Source organism: Macaca nemestrina, chromosome 9 (assembly GCF_043159975.1).
Source record: "Macaca nemestrina isolate mMacNem1 chromosome 9, mMacNem.hap1, whole genome shotgun sequence".
Taxonomy (NCBI): domain Eukaryota; kingdom Metazoa; phylum Chordata; class Mammalia; order Primates; family Cercopithecidae; genus Macaca; species Macaca nemestrina.
This window is the reverse complement of record NC_092133.1, coordinates 32,741,349-32,765,706: the sequence shown is the minus strand read 5'-3', so window position 1 is coordinate 32,765,706 and position 24,358 is coordinate 32,741,349. Positions and strand designations below refer to the sequence as shown.

Below are 24,358 nucleotides of genomic sequence, written 5' to 3'. Positions count from 1 at the left end.
GATGGAGGAAGGACAAATCCAGTAGAATGTCTGAGGTCTTTTTTTTTTTTTTTTTTTTTTTTTTTTTTTTTTTTTTTTGAGACGGAGTCTTGCTCTCGCTCTGTCGCCCAGGCTGGAGTGCAGTGGCGCGATCTTGGCTCACTGCAAGCTCCGCCTCCCGGGTTCACGCCATTCTCCTGCCTCAGCCTCCCGAGTAGCTGGGACTACAGGCGCCCACAACCGCGCCCGGCTAATTTTTTGTATTTTTAGTAGAGACGGGGTTTCACCGTGGTCTCGATCTCCTGACCTTGTGATCCGCCCGCCTCGGCCTCCCAAAGTGCTGGGATTACAGGCTTGAGCCACCGCGCCCGGCCATGTCTGAGGTCTTAATGGACCCCAACATGAAATGGTGTCTCAGGATTTCAGGGACTAGAAAAGCCTTTAATCCTTTTCCTTGCACAGAATGCTGCTTGGGGCTGAGGAATGGATACGTTGACCCCTTGAGGGCACTGTCTGACAGCCTGTGTCCCTGGAGGCTTGGATGACTTACAAAGTAAGAGGCGGCGTGTGAGAAAGTGCCCACCAATCCCAAGGTCCAGACCTTGGGTTTCTTACCCCCTTTCCTGGCTTGGGAGATAGGGGAGTCGTGAGTGCGGGTGACACAGGCTGCCCACTAGCACCTTGTCCTTGGACACTAAGGCAGAGCCTTAGTGACAGCTGAGGAAGGAAGAAAGTGGAAAGATGTGAGCCACCAGTGTGGCACTGGGAGGAGGAAGGGTGGGCAGGCAGGAGCCGGAGAGTCCTGAGGAAGTTGGTAGGAGAGATCCTGGGGATAATGGGACGTTGGAGTCAGTGGGGGAATCTGAGGTTAGGGGAAGGGTCATGGGATGTGTGGGGAGGGTGTAGGCTTAGAATCAGGAGTCTGGAGGGCTGGGGAGGGGGCTGGGCTGGGAGTTGGCTGGAGGAGCCTGGCATCGGTGGGAGGAGTCTGGGGATTGGTGGGAGGTTCTAGGAGCTAGTGGGCAGGAACTGGAGCAGCATCAAGGGGTTGGTGGGCAGGCGAGTGGTCAGCAGGAAGGCCCTCATCAGTAAGGGCTGATGAGTCAGAGAGTGAGGGCCGTGGGCTGGGCCTGGGGACCCTGACCACAAGCTCCATGGGCTCCCGGGCCTTGTTTCGATAAGCCCGACGGATAGTGTCTACTGCACGCTGGTGGGTCACCTGCTCCAGACTCTCTCCGTCCACTGCCACAAGCTCGAAACCAGCCTAGGATGGAATGAGAGAGTCACATCCCTCCCTCCCCATGTCACCCTGCATCAGCCCCCAACCTGAAGGCAGCATCTTCTCACCTCCACCCACGAGGACACTCCTCCCCCATCTGGGTGGAGGGGATGGACAATGAGACTTTTGTGCCTGGAGTCGTTGGGGGCAGGGTGGGGCACAGACAAGGGCTCTTTGTCCCTTGGGGCTCAGGCTCAGGCTAGCATGAGGGGACAGAGTTTTCCCTGGGCCTGCTCATCCTGCTCATCTGAACCCCCTCACCCCAAGCCTCCGCCCACAACCTGGGCTAAACATGTCTGGCTGGAAGCTGAGCATGGCCAGCCCATCTCCTGCCTGGTTTCAGCTGTGGGCTGTTAGGGTGGGCCTGGGCATGCTTCACCCACCTGCAGGGCCCCACTGAGGAAGGCGGCCCCCCCAGGGAAGATCTTCTCTATCTTCACCATGGGCTGCACCTTGGACTCAATGCCCCCAGAAATGCTGATGCCTAGTGATGGGGAGAAACACTGTGAGAGTGCAGCCGGACCCCAAAATGCAAGCTCCCTGGAGAAACCTAGAATCCCATCCCCAAACCCAAGGCCCCAACTTCTCTCACATCCCTACATTCTGTTACTACTCAAATCTCAATTCATTCCAAAATCCTCCAGAGCCTAGCCCCTCAAATCTAGATCCCACCCAGATACACCCCAATACCCCAGATTCCCTTTTATTTATTTTTTGAGACAGCCTTTTTTTTTTTTTTTTTTTGAGACGGAGTTTCGCTCTTGTTGCCCAGACTGGAGTGCAATGGCACAGTCTCAGCTCACCGCAACCTCCACCTCCCAGGTTCAAGCTATTATCCTGCCTCAGCCTCCCGAGTAGCTGGGATTACAGGCATGTGCCACCATGCCCGGCTAATTTTGTACTTTTAGTAGAGACGGGGTTTCTCCATGTTGGTCAGGCTGGTCTGGAACTCCTGACCTCAGGTTATCCGCCCTCCTTGACCTCCCGAAGTGCTGGGATTACAGGTGTAAGCCACCGCGCCTGGCCGAGACAGAGTCTTACACTGTCGCCCAGGCTGGAGTGCAGAGGCGCAATCTCAGTTGGGTTCAGGGCAACCTCTGCCTCCCGGGTTCAAGTGATTCTCCTGCTCAGCCTTCTGAGTAGCTGGGATTACAGGCGCCCACCACCACGCCCAGCTAATTCTTTTGTATTTTTAGTGGAAACGGGGTTTCACCATGTAGCCCAGGCTAGTCTTGAACTCCTGACCTCAAGTGATCCACCAGCCTCGGCCTCCCAAAGTGCTGGGATTACAGGCGTGAGCCACCGCGCCTGGCTCAATACCCCAGATTCTTTTCCTGGGCCCAGGCTTCCTAGTGTCCCCTGCCAGGCCCAGTCCCACCTGGACTCACCTAAGGACTGCTTCATCTTGGACAGTGTCACTGTCTTCAGCTCGCCACTGGGGGTCTTCATGGCTGCCTCCTCGGCCGTCCCCTCAGTTCCATTCTCCGAGGGCCCTTGCTTGGCCCCCACCTTGGCTGCCTCCCCATCCAGAGATCGTGGTAGAGGGGGCCTGGCCTTCCGAGGCTTGTGGTAGCGCCCATTGGCCATGCTGGGGGCAGGGGTAGGCGCAGGGGACGGGGAGCGTCTACCCGGAGACTTGCCTTGACCCCGGCTGCTGCGGCTGCGGCTGCGGCTGCGGCTGCGGCTGCGGCTCTGAGCCTGGCCCCGGACCTGGCCATGTGGAGGGTGCTCTCGGCTCAGGGGTTCTGTCAGCAGCCAGTTAGGCCGCGGGGGCCGGGGAGCCACAGGGGGTGGCTGGGGAGGGGGTGTGCAGGCACTTCGGCGGGGGGTGAAGGCATCTACTGGCACGTCTTGGAGAGGGGGGATCCCTTTATGAGGGTGGCGAGGGGCAGAGGCACTCGAGGAGACCTTGAGGCCCCCCAGCCGCTCCCTCAGTTCCCCATCATCTTCCTCTTCCGGGAAGCCGTTCACCGGCAGCAGGTAGAAGCCTCCGCGGCTGTCTGGGGAAGAGCGCCAAGGTCAGCTGCCCACTCCTCCCCTCCCAGCTTGGACCACCTCTCCAGGACCCAGGCCTTGCTTTGGTTTGTGTGGGGCCTGTGAGAGCCAGGCCCGAGTTTGTTCAGGAACCAGTGCAGTGCGGCCCACCCATGAGGTAGGCGGACAAACATGTTCTATTAGACTCGCCTTTTTTTTTTTTTTTTTTTTTTTTGAGATGGAATCGCACTCTGTCGCCCAGGCTGGAGTGCGGTGGCGCAATTTTGGCTCACTGCAACCTCCACCTCCCAGGTTCAAGCGATTCTGCTGCCTCAGTCTCCCCGAGTAGCTGGGATTACAGGCGTGCGCCATCAAGCCCAGCTCATTTTTGTATTTTTAGTAGAGATGGGGTTTCGCCATGTTGGCCAGATTGGTCTCTACCCCTGACCTCAAGCGATCCACCCGCCTCAGCCTCCCAAAGTGCTGGGATTACAGGCATGAGCCACCGCTTCCGGCCTAGAATTGCATTTTAATACTTCCTGTTGGAATCATTACAATTCTATTTTAATGTATCTAAGAAAAAAGACGACTAGCACATCAAACATAATTTCTCAGAGATTACTGCATAGAATGAGACTAGATTTTAAAAGTGAGCAGGTTTCAAACCAACTATTAAGTAAATAATAGTACAGGTGGTGACCAGCGGATGTGATAAAATGGCTCTGGTGGACAAGAGCTTTCCTTCAGGGGACCGCAATGTGCCTGGAAGCCACAACTGCCTCCCCGTGGGGAAAGAAGTAGAAGGCCCATCCTCCTTTCCCTAATCTCCCCAGGGTTGTGCCCCTCCCTGGGCTCTGGGATCTGACTGACCAGGCACGGGGGTGATAAGGTGACGCTTGGGCGGTGTGTCCTGCCGGGCTGGTCTCAAAGCAGGAGGCCGGACTGGTTGGAAAGATGAACAGGTCAGAGGCAAGGCACCCCGCCAGGCTCCCAGAGGGACACAGCTCAAGGGGCTCGGCAATCTCTGCAGCCCTCTCCACCACAGGGTCCCATCCCCATCCCCATCCCCAGCAGGGCTGGGACCCAGAAGTCCCGCCTCCCACTGCTGACCTGCTCTGCTCTTGAGGGCCTCAAAAGCCTCCAGCTCCACAGGCATCACCATGCTGTCAAAGCGGCCCAGGTCTGTGGGGGCCACCACACTCCTGGGAGAGGGTGAGAGACAGCAGGGGTGGGAGGGGCAGGCAGGGTGTCAGTTCTAGAGGTGCCAGGATGCCCTTCAGCCCCTGGGAGGTTGGGGGTGGTACCAGGGATCCCCTTCCTGCCCCCAAGCCCTCTCTGCAACCTCCTCCCACCTGATGTCCCGCAGCAGCAGCAGCTTCTCGGGCCTGTCCAGGATGGCCAGCAGGGGCCTCACCAGGTCCTCTACACCTCCCTCATGCACATACTGCAGATAGAGGCACCACAGGTCAGACAGCAGTGGGGACTTCCAGAGCTGGGTGAGGGGGACACCAGGGCATGCAGGTGTTTCTTCTACGCGTGTAGGGACCTATCCAGCCCTGCATGCCTTGGGAAAGGTTTACTCCACCCCCAGCTGCTGCAGGGTGGTCTGATCTTGGTGATAGGGTGGAAGCCTGCAGTAATAACAGACCTGCAATAAATAGCAACAGCATTGATAACAGCTTTGGGACAGACACTTTTCTAAGCCTTTTACATACCATCTCTCAGCAACCACCCTGAGAAATGGCATTCATTATTCCTGTTTTACAGATGCTGAAACTGAGGCTCAGAGAGAAGGCCTTCACTCAAAGCCATACACATAAGGAAATGGGAAGAGGGACTGGAACCCGGGAAGTCTAACTCTTGCTTGCTCTGGTGTGGGAAAAGGATGTGCAGGGAGTCAAGGAAATGGGAAGAGGGACTGGAACCCGGGAAGTCTAACTCTTGCTTGCTCTGGTGTGGGAAAAGGATGTGCAGGGAGTCAAGGAAAAGGGAAGAGGGACTGGAACCCGGGAAGTCTAACTCTTGCTTGCTCTGGTGTGGGAAAAGGATGTGCAGGGAGTGGACTCTCATCCCCACCCCCACATCCCAGGCAGAAGGAAGGAATTCGAGCCAAACTCTAGGCTGTGCGCCTGGCTGTCCCAGCATGTGTCTGCACACAGACCTACAAATTAGGCTTTGTTTGGGGCTGGAATGGGAGCCTTGGGGAAGGGGCGGCTCTGCAGAAAGCCTCTCCGGTCAGTTCCTGGGGCGGGATGGGGGGCGGGGTGGAACCCCTTCTGCCTGGCACTGCCCGGATGCCACACCCCACTGACTCTGAAGACCTGAACACTGGGAGCCATCCCACTTGGACAGCACACCGACCCCTTGTGGCGAGAGGGAGACTGAGTCAGTGACACGCATGCATAGAACACTTTCTATGGGCACAAGCACAGAGACAGAGCATGCCCTGGTGGTCAGAGTGAGTCATTCATAAATATCTGGAAATAAATACAATACAAACGATGTGTGTGGCCCCAAACCACACACAGTTACAGCGACTCACACATATCAACAATACATTCCCTTTTGTCTGGAGAGACACATATGGTGCAGAACCAGCCCCACATGTGCACACGCTTTAAGTCTATGGACTTGGATTCGTTACCCACTAAGTACCAGACCCTGTACTGGGCAGTAGGGGCACAATGATCCTGTCTCAGATCTTCAGAAACTGGGTCTAGTGGGAGCGAGGGGCAGATGAGTCACATACCCCAGTGAACTACAAGCCAGGGGCAATGGAGCACAGGGAGTCTCAGAGGAAGGTGGGAGGATCCCCGTGGGCTTCATGGAGGTGGTGGTATTTTGACTGACTCTTAGAAGATAGATGTAGGGAACAGCACAAAAGTTGGGAAGAAAGTGTTGCAAAGGTGGTGTGGAAAAATGAGTAGATAGTGGTTTAAACGTGGCCATGGGGTCCATGAAGAGCCTCCCTGCAGGGCTGCTGCACAGGTTGTGACTATGTAAGTAGCGTCCCTGAGGTTGTGCAGGTTGTAACCTGTATAAACGTATGCGGCAGCCATGGGAAAGTGGAGGTTGGTGGGTTAGGGAGTCGAATCGAGGAGGACCTCGAATGTGAGAGCAGGAAACTTGTACTTTATTCTGCCAAAGACAATGGGTCACCAGGTGACTTGGGGAATGTACAGCGATCAGAGAAGGGTTTCCTTTCCTTCCCTCCCTCCCTCCCTCTATCTCTCTTTCTTTCTCTCTTTTTCTCCTTCTTTAGAGACAGATTTTCGCTCTTATTCCCAGGTTGGAGTGCAATGGCGCGATCTCAGCTCACTGCAACCTCCATCTCCCAGGTTCAAGCAATTCTGCTGCTTCAGCCTCCTGAGTAGCTGGGATTACAGGCACCTGCCACCATGCCCAGCTTTTTTTTTTTTTTTTTTTTTTTTTTTTTTGTATTTTTAGTAGAGATGGGGTTTCACCATGTTGGACAGACTGGTCTCGAACTCCTGACCTCAGGTGATCCGCTCGCCTTGGCCTCCCAAATTGCTGGGATTATAGGCATGAGCCACAGCACCTAGCCAATCAGAGACGGGTTTCTGATTCTTGGTCTGGCAGCTGTAGAGAGATGGCTTACATGGGGAGAGAGGGGAAGCCTGGGGTTCAGGGCTACATGCCCCAGTCACCAGGAGAACTTTGCTCATCACTCCAGCCAGGGCTTCATTGCTGAGGGTCTGATCTCTTGGTGTGGGGGGCTTGGGTCAGGTTTGGGTGGTGGTTGAGCTCGGCAGGTGGTATGGGAGCACAGTAGGAGGTTTGGGCAAAGAAGGGAGGGATGAGGGAAAAGGAGCCGCCAAAGAGACAGACCCAGAGTCCCACCTCATGGACAGAGCCTGCATTGCCCTACTTAGCGCTGGGAGCTGAGGGTGACACTTTCTGAGTTTAGCCCAAAGCCCTTTAGCTTCCCCCCAGCACACACCCCTATCTGCAGCTCTGCTGCAAACCGGGCCTTGGTAACAGGATGCATAAATGACCATGTCTCAGTCTCCAGGTGACAATGCATGGACACACACACACACACACACACACACGCTAGCCAGACACATGCTTGCTCACATGTACACACACACACACAATTGTGCAGTCATATCAACACAAACCAGGTACCCCACAGACACTCCAGTGCACACACCACACAGACATACAACACAGCCCCACTCTGAGCAAGGTGAAGGGTGAGGGAATCCACAAACAATTTTCCAAGACGTCCAGCTCGACCTCACACACAGTGTGCAGACTCCTCACAAGGAGCCCAGCGTACACACCCAGGTCTTCCTGAGACAGGGACAGAAAAGGACCTGCCAGTCCTGGAGGGAGTGAGCTGTGCCCCACAGCCTCCCCAGCAGGTGGGCCCCAGAGACTCCTTCAAATCTGACTCTCTCCCCACCCTGGGGCCCTCTGGCTCTTTTTGAAGTGGAAGAGAATAGAGAACAACGGTTTAGGTGTTGGGGGGCAGAGGTTGAGGTCTGGTGTGTAGGGGAGGCAAAGGATTACTTACTTGGGCAACAGGGGAAAGGACCTGGCATGAGGCCAGGTGTGCTGGGTGACCCAGGAGCAGAGGGTGGCATGCAGGGAAGGATGGAGGCTCAGAGAGGGCAGAGGCAGGTGACTGCAGGGACTCACTTTCCCCACTCGGGAAAAGTGTCCTCTCCTCTTCTCAGCTTAAATACCACCTCCTCTGGGAGCGCCTCCCAGCCCACACCATCTAATATGTGTCTCCTGGTTTACCCTCTCATGTTCTTTTTCTTCACAGCTCTTCGTGTGACTCATCACCATGGGTGTTTTGGTTCTAGTGATTGTCTAGCTCTTCTTCCTGTGAGCTGGCAGATGTGTGTGTGTGTGTGAGACAGGGGTGACTTCTGATTTTACTGACCACTAGCCTCCTGGCATCAAGCCCAGACACTGGTCAGTGGACAGTGGCCTGAGTGAATGATAGGCTGGGTGACCGAAGGACCGTGTGCCAAGGCTGCAGGCAGGATGGAGGCTTACCCGGGAGCAGTGGCGGGTGACAGCCAGCACCTCATCATCAGTCAGCAGCCTTTGGGCCAGGTCCTGAATGAGGGGCCGCCGGCTCTCCCAGGCCTGAACCTGCTCATCCACATTGGGCAGCTGGCTGCAGGGACTCCTGGACCTGGCAGACAGCAGGGCCCGGCCCCTCTCCCGGTCTGCAGGGCAGGAGCCAAAGGGCGTGATAAGGAGCCAGGAGTCATCAGGGGAGGGGAGAGGGGCTTCCCTCAGCAGGGTTGGGCCCCGTAACTGGCCAGCTGAGAGCCCAGGTGCCTGGGGCAGAATCCTAGCCTAGCCTATATGCTCCCACTGTGGTTGCCCACAGCAACCTGCCCACCAATGCAGCACAAACCCCAGCCCCTCAGCCCCAACATGGACCCCTATACCAGTCTGTTTCTTAATGGGGTCTTAGCCCAGTGCCCCCAGGGCCCCCTGAACATGCACCATCATAGTAGTCTGTTCCCCACTGGAGCCCCAGCACAGGCTCCCTCATCACCCCCAAATATATCTTTGGGAGTCCCAACACAAGCTCCTAAAATGCACACCAATATCTGTCTGCCACCCTATCTTTCCTAGTAAGCTTAGTCCAATTCTTTTAGCTGCCCCCAATACGTACTAGTCTAGTTGCCTGATCCCCCATGCTTGACCCTGACTGAGTTTAGTCCAAAGCCACTTAGCTGGCCCCCAGCATGCACCCTCATCTGCCACTCTACTGTAAACCAGGCCTTGGTAAAGGGATGCATGAATTACCGCGTCTCAGTCTCCAGGTGACAAACTTCTGCACCGGGCCCACGCCCCCTGCTATGAAGAAGAAAGAGGCTCAGCTGCAGGTCTTGTCCCCCATTCTGAAAATGGGGGTCAGGAGGGCTCAGGACAAGCTGGAATGGAAAATTCAGACTGGAAGTAGGTGTAATGGGGAGGCAAGAGGCTTGGCCCTGAGGGACTTGAAGGCAATGCTCAGGCTATGGACTTCCTTCATAGGCAATGGGGAGTCAGGACGGTTTTGGATCAAGAGAGGGTGCAGTCTGAGCTCTGCTTATGCAAATTCACTTGGAAGCAAATGTATGAAGGGAAGAACCTCAGGGACAGAGCTCAGAGAAGTACCCACCTTCAGGGGACGGAGGGAAAAAGAGGAGCCTTGGAAGGAGATAGAGGAGTAGCCAGAGAGGTGGGAGGAGAACCAGCAGAGGGCAGGGCCTTGGGAGCTGTGGGAAGAGAGATGGAGAGGGGCCAGGCAGCCCTAATTGGAAGGGATTATGTCTCCCATGGTACAATCACCTTGAGACCCCAGAACTTCCCACCCCAGGGCGAAGCAGGGTCCAGCTCCTCATCCTCTGGTTTTGTTGATCCGACATCCACCCCCTTCTTCTGAAAACAGCACCCTGATTTTCTCCTGGGGACCCACCCCGCTCTGTTCTTAGCCCATGTACTCCAGGGTGGGTATATGACCCAGGCTGGCTACCAAAAGCACTTTCTCTCCCACATCATAGCGATTTATTCTGCATGGCACAGGATCTCAGCTGGGCCAGGGACAGCCTACCCTGGGACTTCAGCTGCAACTATTTAAGGAGAAGCACTTTCTCCTGGGGTTGCTATGCAATAGAGGCCATCTTACCCCCAAGTCGGCAAAGCCCCCAACAGTGAAGCCAACTCACGGGAGAGATGGAGCGGGGAGATGGAGGGGGACAGATGTCTGATGATGTTGCTCAGATGTTTAGACCCAGCTTAAATCAGTAGCTGAGCCAAGATGTGCTTTATTTTTCTTTTACTTTTTTTTTTCTTTAGAGATGGGGGTCTTGCTATGTTGCCCAGGCTCGTCTTAAACTCCTGGGCTCAAGTGATCTTGCTGCTTCAGCTTCCAGAGTAGTTGGGATTGGCCAGGTGCGTTAGCTCATGCCTGTAGTCCTAGCACTTTGGGAGGCTGAGGCGGGTAGATAGCTTGAGTCCAGGAGTTTGAGACTAGCCTGGGCAACATGGTGAAACCCCCATCTCTGCAAAAAAATACAAAAAAAAAAATTAGCTGGGCATGGTGATGCACACCTGTCATACCAGCACTTTGGGAGGCTGAGGTGGAAGGATCGCTTGAGTGCGGGAGGTGGAGGTTGCAGTGAGCCGAGATCACGCCACTGCACTCCAGCCTGGGAGACAGAGCAAGACCCTGCCTCAAAAAAACAAAACAAAATAGTTGGGATTACAGGCGTGTGCCACTAAGCCTAGAAGAAATGCTTTCTAAAGCTAGTGTGAGTTGAGTTTCTGTCACGTGCAACTCCTAGAGTCTTAACTCATCCACCCTTGGTCTAGTCTCTGAAACTCACCAGAGGGATGAGAGGGCCTCTTGTGAATATCCTTTGGCAGACCCTGACATGGGTACAGCCTGGGCGAGGCCCTTCTACCTGGGCTCTGATCTAGAAATGGCTTTGCTCAAAGATACTTCTAGAACTGAATTGAGCAAACAGAACTCTGACCAGGGGAGGTGAAGCCAAATGCCCTAGGAAAAGTGTGCTCTACCACTGCCACCACCAAGAGCACAGGGATCTGATCAGAGCTCTCCCACATCCTTGCTGTGCTATGATTCATCAGTTTTCCTTTCTATAAAATGGGGAGATGAGGCAGTTTAACAATGACCACTACATTTTCTGAGCACCTTCTGTATGCCAGACAACGTACTAAATGATTCACATACACTAATTCACTTGCTCCCCACTACTCTTAAAGAAATAGGTATTACTGGCTGGGTGTGGTGGCTCATGCCTATAATCCCAGCACTTTGGGAGGCTGAGGCAGGTGGATCACACGAGGTCTGGAGTTTGAGACCAGCCAGCCTGACCAACATGGTGAAACGCCCTCTCTACTAAAAATACAAAATTAGCCAGGCATGGTGGCACATGCCTGTAATCCCAGCTACTTGGGAGGCTGAGGCAGGAGAATCACTTGAACCTGGGAGGGGGAGGTTGCAGTGAGCTGAGATTGTGCCATTACACTCCAGCCTGGGCAACAAGAGCAAAACTCCATTTCAAAAGGTAATAATAATAATAAAAAAAAGAAAGAAAAATAAGTAAGTATTATTACCCCCATTTTACTCATGAGAAAGCTCAGGCTCTCAGGAGCTGAGTGGGGACTCAGCTGGTAAAAGGCGGAGTGGGATCTCAACTCAGAACTGCTGGATGCCGAAGCTAGTGGACTTGACCTTGTCTTCCTGTTTGATCAACCCACTACTTACCTTTCTCTATGTCCAGGTGAGGGCAAGCTTTGGCCGGGATCCCGCTGTCCAGTGTCCAGGCCTCTCTGCGCCCATCCCCTGCTAGCCTCCCCTGACGCCCTCCCTTGAAGAAGAGGTTCATCAGCGTCTTGGAGCGCTGCAGGGCACCCTTCTCCCCAGGGGACCCTGACTTCTCCTTCTTCCGCTGCTTCTTCTCCTCTGCAGACAGGAGGGAGCAACCGGGGTGCTGGAGGGATGGGCAGAAGGGAAGGACGAGGGGCAGGGGTGTGGAGAGGGGCAGAGAGAAGGGAGAGGAGAGGGCAGACAGGATCTGCAGCTGTGCGGAGGTGGGAGTGCGGTTCCTCTTCCGACTTTCTGACCCTTTCCCCCACCGCACAGCTGTGGCTATGTAAGGAATCTCCATTGAGGCCCAGTTGGAGAAGGGCACACATGCGTGCATGTGAGTGTGAGCGACTGTGTGTGTAAACAGGCCTGGGAACTCCAGGATCCAGGGGCTGGGGTAAGGGCTGGTTCGGGGAACAGGCGCAGAGACTAAGGGTGAGTATGGGGTCCAGGACTAATTTAAAGTGGAGCCCACAGCAGGGTCTGAGCAGCCTGGAGCTTGGGTTGGGCAGGGGCTGCGTCAAGGCCTGGGGCAAAGGGAGGGTTGAGCCCAGGACAGGGTGTGAGGCAGGTTTTGGACCAGAGGCTGTGGAGGGAGCAGCAGCCACCCATCCCCCACGTACCCCACAAGGTCAGGTGGCTCTGGGAGCGCGTAATAGGGGGCCGGGGTCGGCTGAGGGCCAGTAGCAAGGCCGTCTTGGGGGACTCAGAGAGGGCAGAGTCAAGGCGGCGGCCGTGGTGGGGGCTGTCCGAGCGGATGGCGGTGTCCCTGAGGATGACTGTGGGCCGCACGCTGCACCAGGTCTCCACCCGGCCCCCGGCATCAGGCTCCGTCTGCATGGCTGTGTCGGCCCGCCCCCAGCCTGGGCCGCGGCCGCCGGGCTCCTCCGGCCCCAAGCAGTCGTCCAGGCGGTCCGAGGGCAGGGAGCCTGAGCTGTAGGGGGCGCTGGAGGCGCACGAAGAGACGCTGGAGCTGCTCTCAGAGGCCGGGGACAGCTGCTGCAGCACCCCGTTGCTCACTGTAGGGAGTAGGGAAGCCAGGGGTCAGCGGGCTTGCTTCAGGGCCCTACTGGACTTGCATACCACTCTTGGGCTTAGGGTTGGAGGAGGCAAGGTCAGGCAGCAGCCTGGGTTAGAACCGCAGTGGTGTGGAACCCGCTGCTCCGAAATGCTGCCACTGACCTAAGGCATGTCACTTCTCGAATCACCTACTGGGACTCCAGACCCTAGGAGAGCCTGCATTTTATCCGCAGATTCTCAGAGGGGAGCCCAGAAATAGCTCTAGACTGTGTGAAGGGTTTTGGTCTTCTTCTTTCTTCTTCTTTCTTTCTTCTTCTTCTTTCTTCTTTCTTCTCCCTTCTCCCTCCTCCCTCCTCCTTCCTCCTCCTTCCTTCTTCCTTCTTTTGTTGTTTTTGAGACAGAGTCTCATTCTATGGCCCTGACTGGAGTGCAGTGGCATGATCTTGGCTCACTGCAACCTCTACTTCCTGGGTTCAAGCGACTCTTGTGCCTCAGCTTCCCAAGTAGCTGGTATTACAGGTGTGCACAACCACACCCAGCTAATTTTTGTATTTTTAGTAGAGATGGGGTTTCATCATGTTGGCCAGGCTGGTCTCGAACACCTGACCTCAGATGATCCACCCACCTCAGCCTCCCAAAGTTTTGGGATTATAGGCATAAGCCACCGTGCTGGACTTTCTTTTTTTCTTTTCTCTTCTTTTTTTTTTTTTTTTTTTTTTGAGACAGTCTCTCACTGTGTTGCCCAGGCTGGAGTGTAGCTCCTCGGCTTACCACAGCCTCAAACTCCTGGGCTCAGGCAATCTTTCCACCTCAGCCTCACAAGCAGCACAGACCACAGGCCCTCACCACCACTCCAGTTAATTTTAAAATTATTATTATTATTATTTTGAGATGGAGTTTCACTCTTGTTGCCCAGGCCGGACTACAATGGCACGATCTCTGCTCACTGCAACATCTGCCTCCTGGGTTCAAGCAATTCTCCTGCCTCAGCCTACCGAGTAGATGGGATTACAGGCATGGGCCACCATGCCCGGCTAATTTTGTATTTTTAGTAGAGACGAGGCTTCTCCATGTTGGTCAGGCTGGTCTCGAACTCGTCACCTCAGGTGATCTGCCTATCTCAGCCTCCCAAAGTGCTGGGATTACAGGCGTGAGCCACCATGGCCGGCTTAAATTATTATTTGTAAAGAAGAGGTCTCCCTATATGGCCCAGACTGGTCTTGAACTCCTGTGCTCAAGCGATTCTCCCACCTCAGCCTCCCAAAGTGCTGGGATTACAGATGTGAGCCACCGAGCCTGGCCCTTTTCTTCTTCAGAGGTCCGGGTCCCACCCTCAGGCCTCCACCCTTTCCCTCCAACCTTGGAGATCTGAGCCACTTACGTCGGTCCAGCCAGCAGTACTCAGAAACCATCTCTTTGTAGGCAGGGTACCGGCCGGTCTCCTGGGGAGGGGATGGTGGGCACAGGAGGGAAGGGGGAGCAGTGAGGACGGAGAGTGAGAATGGGGCGGGGGTGACACGATGGGAGTAAACGTTCAGCTTCATTTCTGTCCTCCAAATTCATCATGCTCTGGCCATACAGGTCACTTTCTTTCTGAACAGGCCAAGTTCCTTTGTACCTCAGGGCCTTTGCACCTGCTGTTCACTCTGCCTGGAGGCCACCCTGACCCCAAGATACAGGGGCCTTCCTGAATTACTCCATTCCATCTCTCTATTAATTTCCTTAGAGCATTTGTCAACATCTGCAAGCATCTAGTTTATTGATCTGTCTCCCTCCAGTAGCAGAGAACTTATCTGTCCTGTTCACTGTTGCAGCCCCAGTTCCTGGCACCGTTGCCGGCACATAGCGGGTACCCAAAAATATTGTTGAATGAATGAGGGGCAGAGTGGGAGTGAGGAGAGATGTTTGGGCTAATCTGAGAGGAAGGAAAAGGAAAAATTGGATGGAGGAGAGGTAGAAATGGGTGGGGGAGGGCAGCAGAGGAGGCACCCAATGAAGGTTTCACTCCAAGTGAAGGCTTGGGGAAACAGAATGGTAGAGCAGAGGCCAGGGCTGAACACCAGGGGAGAGTGAGGTGGCATCTCCTCCAGGAGCCGGAATGAGAAGACCTGATCCTCAGACAAGTGTGAGACCCACATGAATAATGAATCAAGCCACCTCTTGTGAAATCCAACCTTTGGCCCCAGCCCAGCCCTCCTTGCTCTATGCCCTGGGGATGCCCACCACCCAGGTCCTGCCCAAAGCCACAGCCGCCACCCCTCCCTTCTGGGCAAGACATTTGTTCCTTTCAACCCTAGGCCTCCACCCTTCATAAGAAAGGGGCACCACTCAAGCACTGTGGGGAGAAGGACTGGAACCAGGCCCAGCCACTGACCAGCTGAGTAAGTGACCTGTTTGTGAGTTGCTGTGCCTCTCTGAACCTCAGTTTCTTCTTCTTCAAAATAGGGATGAGAACAATGCCTGTCTACCTTCTAGTGGCTGTGGGAACGTCATAAATTGCCAAGCATAATTAAGAAGTAGGGTGGCCTGGGAAGCCCCTCCTCTAGCCTCGCTTCTCCCTGCCCCCACAGTTCTGCCCACCTTGATGGTCAGCATGATGTGCGTTTGGCCCTTCAGCACCTCCACGGCCTGGCTGTGGCTGATGTCGTCAAACCTGACACCGTTGGCCGCCAGGACCTTGTCCCCCACCTTGATGCCGTTCTCCTCGGCCAGCCCACCATGGTCCACTCTGAAGCCAGACAGGCATCAGTCTGATAGGCCCCTGGCCTGCCCTCCCTCACCCCACTCCAGAGCCCCTTCTCTTGGACACAAGACTATACCAGTCAAGCTCCTTGACCCTCCTACTGGGGCCTCCCGTCCCCTCCCAGGCCCTCACTGAGACAGGTGGTTGGCCAGGCCTCACTTGCTGACCATCCCCACATCCCAGCCTAGGCCCTACTCCATGCCCCATTCTCAGTTCTACCCCAAGACACTTCCTGCCTCAGCCCTCACTTGGACACGTAGATGCCCAAGCCAAACTCCTTGCCCCCACGGATGTTGAAGCCCAGGCAGAAGTCGTCAGAGGTTGTGTATAGGTGGACGATGCGCCGGACACCATCTTCTGAGCTGGTGTCGGACGGTGTCGAACCGCACTTCTCCACTACCAGGCGCCGATTCACCACATCCACCCTGGACAACAGCAGGGGGCCCTCAGGCAGGGTCCTCCATCCGCTGCCACCCACCACCCTCCCAGCAGCTCTGACAACTGCAGGGAAAGTGGGGGTTGCCTTTGGGGGACTCCCCAGGCCTGAGACCTGCAGTGGGACATAGGTTCGTTAGCTGGGAAAGCAGCCTAAATCGCCGCTTTTTATTGAGTAGCTGCAATGTGCCAGGACCATTCCTTTTTTTTTTTTTTTTTGAGACAGGGTCTTGCTCTGTCCACCCAGGCTGGAGTACCATGGTGTGATCACGGCTCACTGCAGCCTCAACCTCCTGGGCTCAAGCAGTCCTTCCACCTCAGCTCAGCCTCTTGAATGGCTGGGATTACAGGCACATGCCCACCATGCCCAGTTTTTTTGTTTTGTTTTGTTTTGTTTTAGATGGAGCTTCACTCTTGTTGCCCAGGCTAGAGTGCAATGGTGTGATCTTGGCTCACCACATCCTCCACCTCTGGGTTCAAGCGATTCTCCTGCCTCAGCCTCCCGAGTAGCTGGGATTATAGGCATGCTCCACCATGCCTGGCTAATTTTTTATTTTTGGTAGAGACAGGGTTTCTCCATGTTGGTCAGGCTGGTCTTGAACTCCCAACCTCAGGTGACCCACCCGCTTCAGCCTCCCAAAGTGCTGGGATTACAGGCTTGAGCTACTGTACCTGGCTTTTTTTTTTTTTTTTTTTAAGAGAAGGGGTCTTGCTATGTTGCCCAGGCTAGATCCCAGTTCTAATCCTTACAGCACCCCTGTGGGGAGGTGGTGTTTTGCCCCCGGGTTTCACAGCAGGAGCAGCAGCAATGTGGCAGCAGGACCACTGGGATCTGAGAGAGCAGAGCCATTGGAGGAGGGCAAGGGAGAGATGTGGTCTCTCCTTATTTTGGGGTAAGGCCTTTGGATCCCCTGCATTTCCTGAGCCTGTGAGCAGGAGGAGCAGAAACCTCCCCCCTCAGTGGGTTTTGCATGGTGGTAGGGCTGGGGTGGGCTGGGGCAAGGCCAGGGCTAGGAGGAGGGAGTTGCTGCTCACCACGTGGTCTTCTCCTTGGAGAACTTGATGCCTGGCACGCGGCCCATACGCCGCACCATCATGTGCAGGTGGCTGCTGCCCGTCAGCACCTTCACAGCGCTACCCATGGTGATGCTCTCCAGGCTTAGCCCGTTCACTTCCGTGATCTTGTCCCCCACGCACAGGCCAGCCCGCTCTGCACCACAGGATGGGAGTGGCTGGCATGGGGCACTCGGGAGAAGAGTCCCCAGGGTGGGGGCTGAGCCTCCCCCATCAAATGGAGCTCCTTCCGGTTCAACTGATCTCCTCAGTCAGAGTGGGGATTGTCAGAGCAGGGGCTGAGTGTTCCCAGTGCCTAGGGATCTGTCCCTTAAACCCTTCTGCCCTGAGGGTGAGCCCTGTCCCCCCGTCAGTCAGGCCTTCCAGAGTTGGGGACTCTTCCTTCTGTCCCTGACAGCAGCATCCCCTGCAATTCACTGAGGTTAGAGTCACATCCTAAGCCTGGACTTCAACCTGGGGGTTCCGCTTACCTGCACTGCTGCCTTCCTCCACTTTGCTGACGAAGATGCCCAGGCCATGCTCTGAGCCCCCACGCACGCTGAAGCCCAGCCTCCCTGCTGGACTCTTCTCCACCCGGACTGAATGGATGATGTCACTTTCATCACTGTTGGCTGTGGGGACAGGGATTTAGGGATGCCCCCATGTTCATTGCGGGCACTGAGGGCCCCTGGGTTCCCCAACTTGGGGCCTGCAAAGGCTGGGTTGCTGGGCACAGTCACACAGGCATGTAGGGGCCTAAATGCAGTGGGGCAGGTCAGCCCATTTCTAAGGCCCCTCTGGGTGATTTTTATTTTATTTTATTTTAAAGTAACAGGGTCTTGCTCTGTCATCCAGGCTGGAGTGCAGTGGTGTGATCATTGGCTCCCTGCAGCCACAAACTCCTGGGCTCAAGTAATCCTCCTGCCCCAGCCTTCCAAGTAGCTAGGACTACAGGCACACACCACTATGCCTGGGTTATTTTTAAATTTTTTGTAGAGGCAGGGTCTCACTTTGTTGCCCAGACTGGCCTCAAACCCCTGGCCTCAAGCAATTCTCCCACCTTGGCTTACCAAAGTGCTGGGATTACAGGTGTGAGCCACATGTCCTGCCCCCTCTGACTGATTTTGAGGCCATGGGCCGGGAGGGTGTAGAAGAAGGTGAGATCAGCGGGACAGGACTCTATGCTAAAGACACTATTCTCTAGCTGGGTGTAGTGGTGTATGCCTGTGGTCCCAGCTACGCGGAAGGCTGAGGCAGGAGCCCAGGAGGTCAAGGCTGCTGTGACCTGTGTTCACACCACTGCACTCCAGCCTGGGTGACAGAGCGAGACCCTGTCTCAAAAAAAAAAAAAAGAAAGAAAAGAAAAAGAAAAAGATGCTGTTCTCCTTCCTTCCTAGTGTGTGTGTATGTGTGTGTGTGTGTGTGTGTATGTGTGTGTGTGTGTGTGTGTGTGTGTGTGTGTGTGTGTGTGTGTGTATCAATGCTTTCTGAGCTTCACATGCCCATGGGCCTGGGGGAAGCCAAATTAATAAACAATTCTGTTACTCCGAGAGTCCGATGGACAGACAAGAATGTTCAAGATTCTGTTCTATGGGGCACAGTTGAGGGTGTCTGGCCTCATCAGCTTGCAGCATAAATTAGTGTATTAGCTCTATCTTCAAATGCTTGTAGAGCTACCCAGTGGAAGGCATTAGATGTTTTCATCTGTGTAAACAGAACCTGCCCGCAGTACTCTTGCTCACATAGTGGAATTAGACAGAGGCAGATTTTGTCAGGAAAAACTTTCTAAAACATTCAGCTATTGGAAATAGAATGGGTTTTCTTTCTTTTTTTCCTTCGAGACAAAGTCTTGCTCTGTCGCCCAGGCTAGAGTGCAGTGATGCGATTTCAGTTCACTGCAACCTCGGCCTCCCAGGTTTAAGTGATTCTCCTGCCTCAGCCTCCCAAGTAGCTGAGATTACAGACATGTGCCACCCACGCCCGGCTAATTTTTGTATTTTTAGTAGAGATGGGGTTTCACCATGTTGGCCAGGCTGGTCTCGAACTCCTGACCTCATGATTCACCTGCCCTGGCCTCCCAAAGTGCTGGGATTACAGGAGTGAGCCACTGCCCCAGCCTTGAAATGGAAGGGATTTTCTAAGACAGATAGTAAGCTTCCCATCTTTGGAGGCATGCAAGCTGAGACCCAGCAAATCTCTGGGATGTTATGGAATCCCTGAGCGCCCTTCCATCTCTTAGACTCTGTGATTCTAAGAGGAGTCAGGGTTCTAGGAACTACTTGGCTACATGCGGAAAGAAACCCCAAGCCACACCACACTGCAATATGTATGTGCCCAAGGCGGTCCTCTCCATCACGCTGGGGAAAGTAGCGGGGGAAGGGGGTTCCTAAAGGCTGAACCCGTCAGGTAAGGATTCTTTCTTTTTTTTTTTTTTTTTTTGAGATGGAGTTTCACTTCTTCTCCCAGGCTGGAGTGCAATGGCTCAATCTTGGCTCACTGCAACCTCCGCCTCCTGGGTTCAAGCGATTCTCCTGCCTCAGCCTCCCCAGTAGCTGGTATTACTGGCATGTGCCACTACGCCAGGCTAAATTTTGTATTTTTAGTAGAGACAGGGTTTCACCATGTTAGCCAGGCTGGTCTTGAACTCCTAACCTCAAGTGATCTGCCTGCCTCGGCCTCCCAAAGTGCTGGGATTACAGGCATGAGCCAAGGCACCCGGGGCAGTAAGGTTTCTGTAAGGACTCTGATGGGTGGGATTTTGATGGGTAAGGGGAAAGGGAGTGGCACTGATGAGGGGGAAGGAGCCAGGGATGCTCAGCTGTGGGCCCTTAGGAGGCCTTCCAGTTACAGAAAAGCAAGAAGGCTGGAGGGGTAAGTTGGGTCCCAGGTGAGAAGCTGAGATTTCTTCGTGGGTAAGGGTTACTCTAGAGGTGTTTGACAGGGAGAAATCACACACACACAGACACACACACGCACACACACTCTTCAATTTGATCTAAGAGAAGTCAGGTTACAGGGCACAGCCAGGGCAGCTCGGAAAGAAATCCCCAAGGGCAGCTTGTGGGGAGGGGTGGTGCAGGACAGATGTGGGGGGCCAGGGCTTTCCCAGCTGATTAGATTACACAGATCTCAGGCCACTTACAGCCTTAGCCAAGGAGCCTTTTGCTCCCTTGCTCCCAACCCTCTCTCCTCAGGGCCTCACTGGGGCCCCCCTAGGGCCCTGGGTCAGGGAATGTGAAATCTGAGGTTTTCCAGGAGTCTGGGCCCTGCAAGGATGGAAACTTCTCTACCTCCACTGCCCCAGCCTCTCCTCCAGGTGCTCCACTGCAGCCCCGGCACTATCCTTGCTTCTGCTCTTGCCCCCTTCAGCTATTCTTTATACAGTACCCAGAGTCAGCTTTTACATTAGATCATGTCTTTTCCCTGATTAAAAACTTCAACACCTGTTCCTGCTTCTAGAACTCCAGTCTCCTCACCATGCCTTATAAGGCCCTGCCTGGGCTTCCCTCTGCCCACCCCTCCGCCCTCCCTTCCACCCTCCCTCCCTCACTGAGCTCTGGCCACCCTGATCTTCCTGTTCCTCGTGGAGGTCAAGCCCTTCCAGTGTCCCCACTGCCTGCAGTGCTCCTGCCCAGGCCTTTAGAAGGTCAGCTCCTCTTCCTCATTTCCCTCCTGGGTCAGACACCACTTTCTCGGAGAAGGCTTCCTGGAGTATCCTACCCCTCCTCCCAGTGATTCCCTCTTGTAGGGCTTCTCAAAGCGTTGTGCTGTATCAGCAGCATCAGTGTCATCTGACAACTTGCTAAAAACAGGAATTCTTTCGCTTTACCACAGACCCACTGGACCAGAAGCTCTGGGACTGAGTCCTGCAATCTATCCCTGAATGAGCCTTCCCGGCAATTCTGAGGCATCTGAGGTTTGAGAAGCACCATTCTATCATATCATCAGATGATCACCTTCTGACTCTTCTCATCCTTTGCCATTGTTTGCTTATTTGTCTTATTTATCTGTCTCTTTTGACTGGACTGTAAGCTCAATCATGGTGGGGACTTTGTAATTCTCTTGTAGTATATCTCCAATATGTTGGACAGCACTTGGTATTTGATAAGTATTTTTTTGAATAAGTGAAAGAGTAAATGGATGAATGGATGGACAAACTAGGAGAGTGAGGAGAAATGCATTAAGGGTAATGCTTTCCTGGATTAAAGGTAATTCATTTTCTCTGGGACCAGTTGAGTTTAAGGAGCTGGTGGGGTCTCATGGGGCTGATGTAGGTGGCAATGTCCCTCTTCCCATTGTTTATTCCTTATCAGCTACTTTACTCCCGGGGAGTGATCTACATAATAATATGGGGCAGGGTTCCAGGCTGCGGGGACTTGGAAGATGTCTGCGCTCAGGCAGAGGGGAGAATTCTGAACTCAGAGGGTCCCAGCCCAGTCAGAGGAGAAGCCAAGTGGTCAGAGCAACTCCCCAGTCCCTCACTTGCTAGGAGATCCTGCTTCCTTGGCTGCACAGTGGCACTTGCATGAGGCAGAGGGAGAAAGCAATCATGAAACCCTGGAAGAGGATCTTTAGAGGGATGGTATAGGCCCGGCACAGTGGCTCAGGCCTATAATCCCAGCACTTTGGGAGGCTGAGGTCAGAAGATCACTTGAGCCTAGGAGTTCAAGACCAGCCTGGGCAACATGGTGAAACTCTGTCTCTACAAAAAGTAAAATAAAATAAAATTAGCCAGGCTTGGTGTTGCATGCCTATAGTTCTGGCTTCTCAGGAGGCTGAGGCTGGAGGATCACTTGAGCCCAGAAGTTCAAGGCTGCAGTGAGCTATGATCACACCACTGCACTGCACTTCAGTTTGGGCAGGTGACAGAGCAAGACCTTTTCCCTCTAAAAAAAACAAAAAAAACCAAAAAGACAGTATAAACAGCCCTTGCATCATACATGGGCAAAGGGAAGGGGGGAGAGGGAGAGAGAGAGAGAGACAGTATTCGAGGGAGTATAGCATAGTTCTTTTCATAGAATGGGACTAATAAAGACTGCTGTGGTGCCTGCTTCCCTTTTCCCCAATGTCTCTTAACTCCCCTGGAGACTTCTGCTCCCTGAACAGAATGATCTCGGTGACCCTCAGCAGTGCCCTGTTGCTCACCAGAGGGTGAGGCACAGACTGGTGTATGACAGTGGTGAGCGTGCCAAGCCACTGGTGGAGGAAAGCCTGCTCCCTGAGCAACATGCCCACCCCTGTTTCGGTGGCCTAGGGAGGGGAACAGAGATGCCCTGCTGGGTCAGAGCGGGAGGAACAGGGCCGCTGGGTCAGAGCGGGAGGAACAGGGCCTGAAGAGTCTAGTCTGGGATCCAGCCAGGGCAGCTCTGCTGGCCAAGAAAGAGGAGAGGAGCTGGAGATATTTATCTGGTCCTGCCCACAGAAAGCCCACACTCAGGGGGCCTGGCTCCGCCCCTGGCATTCAAGGTCCTGTCTTGCTCACCAGCTCTTAGTCGCCTCACATCTGTCACTGCAGCCAGGCTGGCTCCTAAGTGCCCACCCACCATGCTCCATGCTTTTCATTTCCAGCTTTTGTTGGTGATAGCTCACCCCTGCCACCAGCTGTTCTTGTTGCTCTGTCCTGCTACACTGTAGTTTTCTGGAAGGTGAAGAGGGAGCCTGATTTCTCTCTGGGTCCTTTGTAACACCTCCCCAGGGCTGGTATAGAATTGGTGCTCCATGAAGCGGCATTAAGCAACTACATAAGCTTAGGTCTCCCCTTCCCTGATGGAGCTCCCTCTCCACCCTCAACCCTCCTCTTCTGAACATTTGCTGTGCTGCCTTCATTCCCCTCCTTCAGCACTGAAGCCCTGAATTCTGTCTACCCACTTGGGCACTGACTCCTCGCAGCCCAGCACAGAGCTTGTCACACAATGTACTGGTTGATGGAGGATGTCCTCCTTTATCCTGCCCCATCCCCCAGAAGTACACACAATGGATCTGGAGAAGGGCAGAGCCCATGGGAGAAAGAGGCCAGTTCAATCCCCTGCCTTGTCCACCTGGGGCTAGCATACCACACGCATGCCTTCTCTCCCTCCTCTGCTGCCATGGCCTTCTCTCCCTCCTCTGACCCTTCTACCACCCTGGACCCCTGCAGGATTGGCCTGGAGAAGAAGCAGGTGAGGAAGAGTGTATGGGTTCCCAGGCTGCCTGCCACCTCCCTGTGACTCCAATCTCTTGAATTCCCCCACTCATACAGGCTCTGCCTCCTCCTGCTGAGTTCCCACTGTCCCCTACCCCCACCCTCCCCAACCCAGGCCGGTGGCTGGGTCCCACCCCCACCTTCGATGGGTGAGTTGATGAGGATGACGCGTCCCATGGGTGATGAGGCTCGGATTCCGCGGGGGGGCCCGCTCAGCAGCCGTTGCTGCTTCCTTAGCAGGTATCGCGTTGCGGTGGAGCCTGAGTCGCTGCCTAGGTGGCCTCGGGAGGAGAGGGAGCTCAGAGAGCCGGAGCTTAGGTCTCCTAGGCCCAGTGGGTCGAAGCCCACTGCGAAACCCTGCGCCATGGCGGCTGGGCTAGGGCGGCACCCTACAGGTCCAGAAGGAATCTGCTAGCTCTGGAGAGGCCAGCCCCGCGTGCTTCGAGCTCCATGAGCCTCTCTGCGGGGATGGGGTCTCAGTAACGTGAAGGCCCTTGCTTGTGATGCCTCTCAGCAGTGTGAGCTCCAGGCCTGGGCAGGGAGAGCAGGGATGAGGGAGGGGTGTAAATGTTTCCCCTGCTGCCCTCCAAAACTTCCACCCCTCCCTGCTGGTTTAAGCATCCTGCCCTCCCATGCCTTAGGCCCCCCTCCTGTCTCACCCCAGACCAGAGAACTGCCCCATCCAGGCACCATCGTGGACTCTCGCTGACTTTATACAAGACAGGTGGGAACCTTCCACCCCTCATTGCTGCTGGCGGCTGAGTCATCTACTCCCGTCCTCAGTCCTCAGTAGCGGTTGAGAGTGGGGTTGGGATTACTAAGGGCGCTGGGGCTTAGAGCGGTGTGAGACAAAAGAGAGGTCGAGACAGCTCATGGCATCACCTCTCTCCTGCATATGCGGGTATGGGGGTGGTCCGGGATAGGGTGGGGGTGGCGTGGGGCGGGCTGGGCCTCGAGGACAGGGCTTCAGGACCTTAGACAGCTGAGGCCGAGGAAGCCCCCCAGACACCCGCGGACTCCAGGCTGCGGCTCCGGGTCTAAAGAGTCTGCACGAACCTCTCCCAAGCTTGCGGGGAGGATCCGCTGGAGAGGGGTCCCACGACATCCCGCGCAAAACCCAAGGCCAATTCCCTCAGAGAAGCTCTGGAACCCAGAATGAAGCACCCCAATATCAACTCGGCCATCCAGGCCCCCCACCCCTTTGTGCCTGGTCCCCCTCACCTGGTCGCTGCTGTGGCGCCGCCAGCCTTGTCAAACCACCCTCCCGCGAGAGCTACTGTGGCAGTCTGCAAACCCCACCCACGCTCCGCGGAGGCTGCGGGA

General features: G+C 54.8%; 1 protein-coding gene across 8 annotated transcripts; it reads right to left on the bottom strand.

Moving 5' to 3' along the window:
* Nucleotides 1-3: 3 nt before the first annotated feature.
* Nucleotides 4-24,340, bottom strand: LOC105478380 (PDZ domain containing 7). Of its 8 annotated transcripts, none has more exons than XM_071069261.1 (18): nt 24,257-24,340; nt 23,176-23,566; nt 17,346-17,486; nt 16,837-17,011; nt 15,615-15,791; nt 15,204-15,351; nt 14,005-14,065; nt 12,227-12,622; nt 11,502-11,699; nt 9,390-9,521; nt 9,032-9,082; nt 8,264-8,439; nt 4,585-4,676; nt 4,343-4,434; nt 4,103-4,174; nt 2,647-3,258; nt 1,642-1,742; nt 4-1,243 (listed from the first exon to the last, which is right to left on the bottom strand). In XM_071069261.1, the coding sequence occupies exons 2-18, from the start codon at nt 23,399-23,401 to the stop codon at nt 995-997; spliced, it is 3,099 nt and encodes a 1,032-aa protein (XP_070925362.1). In that variant the 5' UTR covers nt 23,402-23,566; nt 24,257-24,340; the 3' UTR covers nt 4-994. The 8 variants fall into 8 exon arrangements, with proteins under 8 accessions (XP_070925362.1, XP_070925363.1, XP_070925364.1 ...); XM_071069262.1 differs by having other exon boundaries at nt 9,032-9,079; XM_071069263.1 differs by lacking the exon at nt 4,103-4,174.
* Nucleotides 24,341-24,358: the final 18 nt, after the last annotated feature.